General features: G+C 31.2%; 2 protein-coding genes across 18 annotated transcripts in view; one reads left to right on the forward strand and one right to left on the reverse strand.

Moving 5' to 3' along the window:
- The window catches only part of LOC143918159 (dual specificity calcium/calmodulin-dependent 3',5'-cyclic nucleotide phosphodiesterase 1A-like), a 183,445-nt gene that overhangs the window by 24,783 nt on the left and 144,927 nt on the right, over positions 1 to 13,735 (reverse strand). For 11 of the 16 annotated variants that reach the window (XM_077439888.1, XM_077439886.1, XM_077439885.1 and 8 more), the window contains 3 exons: positions 8,503 to 8,637; positions 2,967 to 3,141; positions 1,410 to 1,523 (listed from right to left, as the gene is read on the reverse strand). In XM_077439888.1, the coding sequence (XP_077296014.1) occupies positions 1,410 to 1,523; positions 2,967 to 3,141; positions 8,503 to 8,637 (424 nt within the window). The remainder of the gene's footprint in view (positions 1 to 1,409; positions 1,524 to 2,966; positions 3,142 to 8,502; positions 8,638 to 13,735) is intronic. The other 5 variants (XM_077439889.1, XM_077439887.1, XM_077439899.1 and 2 more) reach the window with 1 other exon arrangement.
- LOC143918162 (maltase A1-like) overlaps positions 1 to 13,735 on the forward strand; it is a 50,331-nt gene that overhangs the window by 374 nt on the left and 36,222 nt on the right. The window lies entirely within an intron of this gene.

Here is a 13,735-nt window from a genome sequence, read left to right on the forward strand (position 1 = left end):
AGTGTTTGGAACAATTCGAGTAAATAATCAACACTCATTCAAAAATTTTAAATAAAAATAACATTACAACTTCATCTTTCATCGTATACGATCGCAAATTTAAAAATAATTTATGTTTAGGTGATACACATGTACATAATAATATATATATATACAATGTATATAATATAAACAGATATTTCACACTGGTGCATTGTATAGTTACAAGTGGAATGATTTCCATATGACATATAAATATATAAAGTATATTATTTTAAGCGTGTCGAATTTAGAAACGTACGACCGAAAGGTGTGAAGTGAAATTCATTGAATTTTGTACGCTTTGCTGAACTTTGGAAACCTTTTTTTTTATTTAAAATGTGTGCGAATAAAATTATTTACGCGTATATTCCGCGAAGCAAATTTTTGCTTTTATATAAAAGTACGTAAAAACGTTATAAATTCATCCATTATATATTTTTTTAAATAACTTACTGTTAAAAATGTACTTTCATATTGATTTGAATTTATAATTAAAATATATAATAAGCAATGAGTCATATATACACAATTTAAAAATCGCAAAAAAACACTGTTGTATGCCGAATCATCGCTATTATTTATGAATGTTTCAAAATAATAATTTAAGCCGTTATAAAAGGTGGTGTTTCTAATAATAATTGATGACCACGAATCGTGATAGCATTGCTATTTTTATGACTTATTTGCCTTGTGAGCTGTTTAAATTATTATTATATTATATATATTCCAGGAAATATTTGAAATCCTCTATGGTAGAATACTCATATAATAATTTTGTCTCACGATAATTCTTCGTTATATTTTTATGCGTAATTTTGTTACGAGATATCGCGTTTTATTATGTAAAATATAATACATACACATGTAGACGCAAACAAGAGATCCTAGATTTTCGTCTTCTCCATACTGCCGAACAGATTTTCCCAATTTTCCGCGCGTTTTCTCCCAAGAACTACCTTAGTAATGTCGTACCTTACGCTCTTAGATTACGCAATCTCACACACGCGGGACGTGTTAGCAGGTCGATCATTTAAATTTTATATGCGAATTATAAGTGGAGTTTCGCTCCGTAGCGACGCGAAACCCCGGGATAAAAAGGTAATGGAGGAAGACGAAATTCGACAATTAGCCATAGAAACCCTTTGACAAGTTTGAATATATTTAAAATACGATTAGCACGTAAAAGGGTACGAAAAATTCAACAAAGCATTACTATCAATGGTTTTGTGGTCTATTTTTAAATTTGACAAAGCGTACGTAAATAATGTATGTATGACTTAATATTAATATATTTGGTATTTTTCATTAAACGAAAGCTGAAATCTTAGAATCGATTAGGGTTTATTCGATTTTTTCATGATTGAATATTCGCTAGGAGAGATACTCACTTGGTCTCATCGATGAATACTGCTTCTAAAACTTTTGCTGCATAGTTTAAATTTTTTTGAAGAACTTCAGCGGGTATTTCGCCGCGATGAAGCTGACGCAAAAGGCAACGTAACCTGAAATTACAATAAAACATATTACCCCAATTTAAAAAACATCACATGTAAATTTAAGTGGTCATTCACGTAGATATATGTCTACAAACATATATAATAGTTCACACTCTTATGCTGTGAAAGCTCTTTTCTCCCCCTTCTATCTCATGAATTTAACCTGTTTCTTAACTGGTGTGTATATGTACATATGTTACAGTCAAAGTGTATTTTCAGTTGTAACATATTCCAACTGGTATTTTAGGTCATTCATATTCGAATACAATTCGACTAGCAAATAATATCTCTACAAAAATGTACGCCAGTTGTGATGTAATATAGCGAGTTTTGACAGCTCTAATGTTTTTACGAATGCTTTAGAATTCAATAATGGGTTAATAATTGTTAGATATTTCGAATAAAGGTAATGAGCACCGTATAACGATAACTCTAATAATGTGTTCAAAACAAAAAAGTGACTTTTCAACTCAATTTACTAATTGAGTGACGTTTTCACGAAAGCCTAAACATAATGATAGTTGGAAAATAACTATAATGATAGTTGGTACCAGGTTAGATTGAATATATTACAACTGAAAATACACTATAACTATTGTATAATGATAGTTGGTACCAGGTTAGATGGAATATATTCCAAATAGTCAAAATATATTACAACTGGAAGATAAACTTCATCTGTAATATATGTACATGTATGTACATATACATATATTATGTATATGTACATTAGGGAAAATCGAAAACTGCGAGTTTTAGAATTTGGAAATACCTCTAGTTGAAAAAGATTTTCTGTGTCCTGGAGAATCCGTAAAAAATAATATAAAAAGTATTTTATTTTATATTTTATAAAATTATAATATTTTTTTAAATTTTAGTTCAGTCATCATATGTATAAATGGAATAATTGTACATTAGAAAATTTAATATTGGATGTTTTTTCATATTGCTAAGGTACACACGGATTTTTACGGATTCTCTATTATACAGAACAACTTTTCAAACTACAGGTGCTTCCAAATTCCAAAATTCGCTATTTTTTATGTACCCTAATGTACATTATGCCTAACATACGATCGTTTTCTATAAAGGTATAATAAAAAACGCAATTTTTATATTTTTCAATATGATAAAATTTATTTATTTAGACAACAATTTTGTAAGACAAAAAATTCCCATAACGGATTTGTTTCTTGATATGTTTCTCATAGACTCAATGAGAGACATATTTATGTACATATGTACGTATGTATCTGCTGAGTCTCTATGTGATTCCCCCCCTCTTATTTCAGAGGCGTAAAATTCATTAGTGTGACTTGTGTAAAGTATAAAAACTTTTTGGGATTTTATACACGTACATATATCGTATTGTAATGTTAACTTTCATGAATATCAAATGGCTTGGAATGGTTGTATCGTTCAGGGGTCAAATATGGGATGGGATATTACCTTAGCGCAGCTTTATCGCAGGCATCGGGGGTGTCCACCGGGGGCAGGTTATCGGTGGCAAGGTCCACCTGATCTAAAAGGTGATCTGGGGGCGCGGGGGCGCAGCTTGGGGACGAGGGTGTGCGCCCCAAGCGCTTCCCGCTCGATCGCCTCACTATCGTCAACGATCCTTGCTCTGTGGAAAAACAAAAATAAATTTTAAATATTAACAGTTTCATTTTGACGTATAAATAAATGTCTTAATCGTAGATTATCTTTCACATATCAATAATATTTATATCGTTTGGTAATGTTTCTTTATAACAATAGTAATTGGATGACCTGTGACTGCAGTATTGCAATAAGATTGTCACTAAAATATATGAATCTTTTTTTGGGTTACTTAAAAAATCATAGTAAATAATATAACCATAGCAATTAAGTCGAATAATATTGCAAAATTCATACGAGTTTGAACCTTGGATTTGGGAGTATACAAAAATTCTCTTTATAGAAACTACATAAATACTTATGCTCATTGTGATATTTTCTATATTTATTATAACACGAACAAACATCTTTCCTCCAACAGAAAATATCTTACAAACTCAATGCGAAGATATGAATTATTTCTGGTTACCAAAAAAAAGTTTATTTTTATTATTTAAATATTGGTGAATGTTTCATGTTAGGGGTTCAAAACAACCACCCGAAAGAAAAAAGCCGGCTTTCGTGTTTTTTATAAATAAAAAAACCGACTTTCACCGGTTTCAGAAAATTAAGGTAATTTTTAAAGTTTAAAATTTTATACATTCTTATTGTCAAAGTTATTTTTACAAAAATCCAAAAGCTTGTCAAACCGTTGCAAATTTCGGAAACGAATGCATTAGAATCAGCATATCACATACATTTTAAAACCATAATAAAAAGTAGGTGGCCTCAAAATTTAAAGGGCTTCCAATTCCATCGGAGAAAAATCAATTATATTCCGGAAATTCTCATCATTTTGCCATAAAGCATTTGAGTATACGACTTCTTTTTTTATTGTCAAGTACAAGGTTTTGTGATAATAATGTTTTCTATACTTTTATGCCTGAACTTGTGTAGGTCATTGAAACTACTTTCAATAATATTTTATTGATTTATGACTTGGTCTTTGTCCATTACTAAATATCAAAGAAACCGCTGTGCTGTACCTTTTTACATAGAAATTTGAAATTCCTAATTGTTAGTTTTGAAGAAAAAAACACTTATTAAAGAAAACTTTAAAAAGCTGTTTGATTTGAGCCAAATCAAACAATTTTTGAAAAATAGTCAAAAAGCCGGTTTTTCGGTTTCGGTATAAGCCAGCTTGGAAGCCCTAGATTCATGTACTTTTTATACATATCCTATGTATGTAGAAGGTATTCTTTGGTGAATTATTAATAAATACATCAATTACTCTGGACTTTGTGTGCAAAATACATTTAATACGAGTATGTACATTTGTATGTATATATGTATATATATAATGGATTTTAACGGAAAATATTTACGTGAATAATAATAAAAAAGCCTGGAGCTGTTTCACCCAAGAAGGGTGGAAGACTGGTTGGAGTGAGACGCTTTATTGTGGTTTCAATCGGCGTATTATTACGTTTGTTTTTCCGTGGAAATATATTGTTATTATATCAAACGAGCGTATGGCATGGGATGCTTTGATCCTTTCAAGTATCAAAGAGCTTTTGTTTAAAATAAGAAATCATACATGTTACATATTTTGCATGTATATATGTATGTTCATATATCACGGTGTATGCAATATCAATACATTCAAGGATGATATCCAAATACTTTCATTACAAAATAAATCAATTAATTAGCATTTACATATATGTGAGTTTTTTGTTTGCAAATTCAAAATTTTTACCCTTGAATACAGTGCTTATTTACATTATATTATTCATATATAAAATGTATTCCGGTTCGTTTATACCAGTATAGCTCAAGCCGGTAACTGTACGTAATTATCAGTACGAAAAATATTGTTAAGTACATTCTATACGTACTTTTAATACTATACAGCAGTACATGTCCCCAAAATGAATCAAGCAGAACTGGTTATATTTCGTCACTGTGGAAACATGACCAACATGTAATGTATATGTAAGCTGATTTTGCCTTGCAGTCACCCAAAAAAGTATGAACGCGCCGAAAACGGACGGTGCTGTATAGTATGAATAGAAGTAGTCTTTTCTGTGCAGTACTGAATACTATGAACGGAACTTTATACGTAATTAAAATAAATAATCCTACGTACTTGTTTTAAGATATGATGTTTAGTATACAACAACCGGTCAAAGAAAATTGTAGAAACGAATTTAAGAACAACTTCGGTTTTCCGCAAACATATTGTATTCGGTACGGAAATTTTATTTCGAGAGCGCGTGAAAAACCATAAACTTGTATGGTTCACATAAAAGATGACTGGATTGGGACCTTTTATTTGCTGAAGAGGCATGAAAACTGTGACCTCGACTTGGCAAACAACGTTTAGTATGTGTATACGTGTGCTTTGGGATAACGACAATTCTTAGTACAATATACACACATACGTATTTACAAATAATAGTGTATAGAAAAACCATGTAGATATAAGAGTCAGTATGAAAAAATCTCTACTATATTCAAGTTGATTATTTCCAAGTGGTATAGAATAATAATAAATAAGTAAATACATAGGTACATATATCAGAGTTTTAATATGTAAGCCGGTCAATTTAGCCACCATGCCAAACGCTTAGAATAATTTAATGCTCGAACGACTTGATTGAGTTAGTTGTCGACTTGGGGACAAATCAACAGTTTAGTCGTCGGAATCCAATTGTCACTCAAACAAGATCAACCCCCTAATTCTAAACTGGATCAAACCCTCTAATTCCGAACTGAAAGGTTGAATTTACGAGATATCTCCTTAAACACATCACCCGGGTAATTGGAGAAAATGGGCTGAAAGTATAATACGAGCGCCATTACGTCGAAACTACGCCACAAAACCATCATTGTAGTAAAAGAACAACTGATGTTTTAAAACTATCATAATTTTTTACGGGAAATTTTACGATTTGTAAATATGTCAAATAGTAACCTTTTTATTATACGTAGAGAGAGCGAAGTCACGTTTTATCTTCAGACTGTCTTGTGTTTGGTCTGCACTTAGTTTGCACCCCTTTTTATTATTTCCTCGTTTGTATGGAAGAGTGCACTCGACTTCGAAGACTTCATAGCTCTCAAAGGCGACCGGTTCGCCGCAAATTTAACCGGTTCGCAAACAGTGTTGCGCAATAGAAACGACTGTTGATTCGCGCGATGAAAGTTAAACAAATATTTCATTAAGATTTGACATCAAAAATAGTTTTAGTGACGTTTTTCCGGTAGTCAACTTGGTTGATAAATGCATGTCATAATTTAAAATTTATAATGTACATAAACCCGAGGTCCTTTGCCAGTAAAGTAACTGCCTTTATAACTTGTCAAACAGAAAATATAGTGTTTCAACAAGAAGTGTAGGATTTTTTTTTATTTATTTAACAGTACCAACTTGCAATATCTCAAGACACGTTTTCCCAACTTTTTTGGTGAAATTCGAGTTTGAAAATATAAAATATACGAAAATGTTTTACATAGTGACATATTAATTTTACGAGATAAACACTAACTATTAAAAAAAATAACTATTATAATAATAATTGATTTTTAGCTCTTTGAATGTTGACCAACGCTGATCGGCGTTTTGCCAACAAGTCCATGAGCTTGAAATACGCTAATAAGCGTTGTTTTTTGAGTATATAAAAAATAAACAAGAATACGACCCGCTAAGCCTTTTCAGGTAGCATTGAAAAAAAATGCATTGAACATGGGTCGTGTAATCCATGTCAATGTTTATAAAGACTGGTTGATACCGGAATTTCTGAATTTATAACCATAGCAGAATTTCTCAATGGAAATCCCTAACTGCTGAGTATTTTAGATTGTGGTTTGGCATTTAGATTGTGAGCATTACATTTTAACAACAATGAAGAAGATGTAACTAGTTTTGGAAAAATACATTAATTAATAGACTTATTTTGTTTATTTTATCTTGTTGCAAGATATATTAGAGAGTCAAAGCACACCTTTACAAAACTCGAAATCCTCGGCGGTAGTGATCTAGGGTTTGTTTGGATTAGCTACAATTTTTATAACAGCTTTCTATTGAATTTCTAAATAGTTCGAGTTGGATATGTTGGCGAAATTTTTAGCGTGCGGGATTTCAACAGAAAAAACGTTAGCACTCAAAGGGTTGAACTTTTTTTTTTATATTTTAAAGGTGTGTTAATAGTTTAAAAATCTATGAGTGACCACAATATGTCTCGTATATTAAAGATATTATATATGTAAATGAATACAAAAAATATATATTTGTATACAATATACAAACTCCTGTTTAAGCAGACGAAAAATTGAGAAAACGAGTCTTGAGATATTGCAAGTTGGTAGAATAGAGCCCACCGCAATAATCCACAATAAATTAATGTTCTTGAAACAAATAGAAATAGTAGTATTTGCAAAAAAGTGATAAAAACTACGAGAAAGTATTACCCGACTGTTATAATATCCATGACATATACATACATATCTATTGTGTATTTTAATACTAAATTATCTACTGACTATTTAGATATGTACTTTGAAATATTACTAAAAAAACGATAAATCCAAAATATCTTATTGATAAAACAATGAGATAAAACTGTCATTTTATTTTTATAAATATGTTTGTCAAGGCTCTGAAAGTTTAATTTTGATCAAAAATAATCCACAATGTACATACATAGATTATATTTTGTACTAGCTGAACCCTTCATGCGTTGCAATGCCACAATAACGCATGCAATTCCCATTCCCGTTCCCGTTCCCGTTTCACGATGTGTTTCGATAAGTGAATGTTTCAGTTTCAAATTGATACTTAATAATCAAATTAAATTACATTAATGATAATTTGTCAGAAAAACGTAAGCGGCGAACACATTTGAAATGATTCAATTGATTTTATTTTATCCTAACAACGCAGGTGGCGACGCAATCACAATTATTGTAATTATTGCGTTCCCGTTCCCATTTTTGGGCGATTTTTTTATTACAGCAACCATCGCGGGCATTCACACAATAACTCATGTTTCATCCAATCGGTCACAGACAGACAGGTCACAGACAGACAGGCAAATATTGATTTTTTATATATATACATATATATATATATATATATATATATATATATATATATATATATATATATATATATATATATATATATATATATATATATATATATATGGATTACAATGTAAATTAAATTATTATATTTGTATACATGCATATATGTATGTAGATTTTACATGCATGTGTACAAATATAATAATTTAATTGATGATCACTATCTGTGACGAGTGGTTTTCATATTAAAGCAGGGTCGGATTTAAAAAAAATTGGCGGTAATCATGTTACATTTGTGGTCATTGTGGGCGTGTTTACTCACTGGCTAACTGACCGTTGGGGGCTGCAGAAGCGGCGGATGCTGGTGGTGTGTGGGAGGGCGATGGGGGCCCCCTGGGGGCTCCGCCCTGGGGACTGGCGCTCCCTCGGCCTCCGCGTCCATCTGGTGGACTCGCAACTGCAATACAAAATTAGTATGTTATTATCATCACAACCGATGTACATACATATAAATAAATAAATAAATGTCTTACGAATACACCCATGGAAAGTGTTTTTGAAAGATTTTCCCGTTTACTTAAAATTGACATATTTCCTGCGTGTGACAGATACTTTCATCCCTCATACAAAATATCTTTATATTTTTTATATTTCGAAAAATACTCTAAATGAGTACCCTCAACAAAGAAAGTCCAATTCGACGTACTCCATTTGAAATGGATTTATCGAAATTCGAGTCTCGATTTCAATACATTACCTTTCGATACAGTTTGAGGATTGTAACACGTACAGTTCTCATTGTATTCGAATGGTTCTTTTTACCTTTAGAATGCGAATAAAAGAAGACGTATTGAAATTTTCACCCTTCGTCCATTTAGTGTTGATTTTCTTTAATGGATGTAAAAAATAAGAGACTTAACTAGTTTGTGCCCGGCTAGGAAACTTTCGTTTTATACTTATTTTATAACTGGTTTATATATTTGACCTTTTTTGTGAAAAGACACATGATGAGCTTACAAAATGCGATAAAAGGACATTTTACGATGAAGAAAATTCATTTATGAAATAGCCTTCGTTTTTAAATTGCGATGCTTATATACCTATAATATAATATTTCGTTATAGCTCTACGTGCAAGTGAAATATAAATAATATTTTATAATATAATATAACGGTACACATATACTCGCAAATTATATTATTTATGTAATTTCAAATGTTGAAAACAATTATTTAATAAAAAAATAATCCAAAATACTTTAAATGCATTCAATTTGATATTAAAGGGTGTCTAGCCTTAAGTAAATATAAAATATCTTGTGCAGAATTGCATAAAACCCCATTGAAATTCCAATTTTTCTAAAGAGAAAATTCTTATTTTTCTAGACATTTATGAAAAGCTTAATATAGCACGAATGGTTTTATTTAAAATATATTCAAATTGCGTAGAGTAATATGTATGTACTTGTTTTCATTTAAAAATACATATATTTTATTGTACATAAAATCTTCATTACCATATTATAATATATTGTACATCTTTTATCTTTTATATGTCTACTTCTCTAGTATATTAATAAATTCCTGAAATAAAATTTCTTATTAAGTTTTGAACAAATTTTCCCATATAAATACATATGTATGTGCATAGTACATTATACGAAGAAATAGTGGAGACATCGACGCACTTTTCGTTTATATATATTTCGTCTAATATATTTCGTCCCAAATTCCCAAGGAACACAATCTCCACTCGACTGAAATTTATTTGAACAACCTTTTCGCGGCAACAATCTCACATTGACGAGGAGCGAGTGAATCTAGATCGAAATTCGATAATTGAAGTCCGCAAAATTCGATAGCAAACCCGCAGAACTGGGATAAAATATACGTGAGCAATTAATTATTGCTTCAATTCGCAGGAGATGTATAGGAAATGAGAGCTTTTAGAAAATATATTCGAGGAGTAAACAATTAACCAGCGCAAATTCATTAATTAAGCGGCTTTCGCTTGGATGTAGGATTAATTTTTGACACTTGCTTGAGCAAGAGTTCTGATTGTACGATGGATATTTGTAAAGAGGAAATATAATACATATGTATGTACCTACCTGAATCTCTTGCTGTGAGTACTAAAGCATGCCTCTATTAGATGGATGGGCTTTATTTATAGAATAAATGTTATTCGACTATAATAAAGTGTATGCCTATACACATACATACATATATGGGTGAACGTACGCTAAAATAAATAGAATCATATGAGACAATATACCGAGGCTTAAGCATATTAACACTTTCGTGAGAATGAAAATATAGGACGTACACTCAGCGGGGAAAACTCATCTCCCAATGAAAGGGTTAGCTCACCCCTTCTTTATCGCTTGACCTCAGTTTGACCCTCACAGAAAATAATATTTTTGTTCAAATTTTACCAATGCTGTATAATCGTAAGTGTCATATATGTATATTCATTGAAATCCAAGTAAATGTATACATATGTTACATATATTAAGTCATTAAATGGAAAGCTTACAATTCTTACTTTCATTTATATTGTACATATTTTGTGGAAATAAAAAAAATAGCAGACTCGAGTTTTAATGAAAAATAAAAATCACAGTAGTAGGTCATAGAGATTCAAATGATTAAAAAAGAAAAATTATTTGATTTTAATTTTACTTTCCGAATACAGAATTGAAAATGCGTCGAATGATAATTTAATTAATGGACGTACCATTTCGATATTGATGGAACGGCCGAGTATGAATTCAGGGAATTATTCATCAGTCAATTTACTATGTCGTTGTTCATGATAGCCGGCGTGTAATCCTATTCGATAGAAGTATATACATATGTATGTATGTTCATACATATATGAATATAATATCACAACGTGATATTATTTTACAATCAAATTGGCCGCAGACAGAGGAAATGCATTTTCAATATTCTGTCTGCTAACTTTACGTCAAATTATTTTAAAAATGCATCGTACACACTAGTGCATTAAAATGTCAGTTTTATACATTTCGTATGAAGCAGATAATGTATTATTGTGTTTTAAATGCACTATACACAAACATATAAAATTTATTGGGCAATATAAGTCACCACGGCAACGTTTCATACACACTTTATGCAGTATCAATAACCTGTGAGTGTGATATATCTATTACATAGACAAACTGCTACTTTCAACCAAAAATGATATTTTTTCTTGGTAAATAAATTTTGGAATATACCAACAAAAATTTGGAAGAATAATAAATATTACATTATATATGTATGTACATATATAAAGTAAGCCGTGTATTTTAAAGTACATTACAATTCATATTGACAAGTACACATAAATGCGTATATTTTATGTGTATTTAAAATGCACGAGTACTTACTCTTTCAAAGAATATTATATAAAAATTTTATTTTACGTTATTTGATTCGTCAATAATCTTCTGAATTTTGCTTTTAGTATTTTATTTTTTTATGTTTATATATTTTTTTGCTTCGTGTAGCCCATTTTAACCCGGTCTGAGCGGCGCAAATCTGTATGAAAGTGTTCGTGAATAATTTAGAAAGCGACTGATTATATTGAAATGTTTTTTGAAAAACCGTGGACGATTTTTTGCTTTAAATATTATTTAAATATACATATGTACATATAATTTAATATATATCCAAGTGAGTAATATACACAATCTTGACACAAGTCGCTAGTAAGCTTAAAAAGAGCGCTCGTCATTTTTTTACAAGGTTTTTCTTATATTGTTATATATGAGAAAAATTCAGGGGTAAAAGTAGTCTTCACAGTTGAAAAATACGACGTATCAAAGCGTATTGCGGAGATCCGGTCTCATCAATTAAACGACGCGTCTCCGACTATTACGACTAGATTCAGAGCCCGAAAAGGATTATCGAATAATCCCATTTCGGCTCACTCGTTTCGAGGACCTAATTAACAAAAAAAAAATATTATAGAATCTTTCGAATATGAATCCAGCCTAAGATTAAAAGGAAAACGTCTTGTCGGCGTAAAAAATCGACACGCAGTATTACTGTTTGCTTTGTGAAAATATCGAGGCAATGAAATGACACAGGATTAATTTTAAATTGCAGATGAAACTTGGAAAATGTAGGTGGGAGGTGTTCATATATAATATTATATCTTTGTTAAGTCATTTGTCTTGAAGGAATTCGTGAGAGAGCTTCGTTGAAGACATTACTTACGCAACAAAGCTAGAGACGGATCATCTCGCAAAAAATAATTATTAAACATGCTTTTATAAAAAGATGATTGCTTCGTGTGTTTTTCTTTTTGTATGGGATAGATTCTTGGGGGTGGGCGGGCGGTGTGTTAAAATTCATTACATTTAAATTATTGAGAGAGGTATACTCATCTAGATGTTTCTATGTAGATGGAAACTTACGGCAATTAATTAGACTGCTTGCGTTAAGGGAAAGTTAACGTAAATTATTATTCACAATTTAGTCAACATTTAGGGGATGAGTCGTAATGTGCGAATGGCGGTGGCTGTGGTGGTTTAAAAAGGCCTCGGGGTGTGGTTCTTGTAAACACAGCCAGTTAAGCTCGTTCCAGAATGAAAGCTCCCCAAACGGTGTTCGAGATGAACGCCACCTTTGGGAATCGCAGATTTTCGCTTTCCTCAAAAAGAAATTTACAATTAAGAAAGTGGTGGAGATTTGGCAAAGGGTAGAGATGGGCTATAGGGAATTTTTAGTGAAGTGAAATCTAAAGGGTTTCATCGTTATTTGTCCTAGTGGCGAAATTGGGACGAAAAGTGCGTACTAAAATAGTTTACGTATGTAAAATAGGCACCTGAATGAAATGGTTCAATAATAATTTTATACTTTGGCTTAGATGTAAAAGATTAAATTTGAATATAAATTTATACTTTCATGTATATTTTCCATCGGAAAAGTATTAAAATACTAAAAAAAAACATGGTTATAAATATATTATGTATGTAGAAGCCCTCATTTTTCATGAATTTGTTTTTTCAATATAATATATTGAAATAACATAGATGAATGATAAGCATGTAATGCTTTCAATTGTGTGGTAAGGAGTTCAATTCCTGTACGTGATGCTGGCCAGACCTTGAATATGTGACTCCAAGGTCAATCGTTTCCTATCTCATTTCATTGAAACGGTTCCAAAAAATTGACAATCCTGTCCTATTTCCCGCAAAATTTTAGCTAACAGCATCTCAAATTTACTGGTTTATGAAATGCTGCACATTTCAAGTTTTTCAGCATATCGATTTATTGAAATTTGTCAAAAAATGTATCCATAGATGCCTCTATATTGCTCTGTAAAATTAATCTGTAAATTCTATATCGATGTTTGTAATTGGCCAGGAAGGCACATTTACATAAGTACATAGTACATTGGAAACGAAGAAATACTTTTTGCACTTTTTCAATCATTGGAGAACAATTTGCTTCATGCGGATTCTACACAATCGCTTTATTCTCTAGTTTGCTTCTCCCAAGCTGGTTGAAAAGCAAGCGAGAAGACAAAGGATTGGAGAA

Source organism: Arctopsyche grandis, chromosome 10, assembly GCF_051622035.1.
Source record: "Arctopsyche grandis isolate Sample6627 chromosome 10, ASM5162203v2, whole genome shotgun sequence".
Taxonomy (NCBI): Eukaryota; Metazoa; Arthropoda; class Insecta; order Trichoptera; family Hydropsychidae; genus Arctopsyche; species Arctopsyche grandis.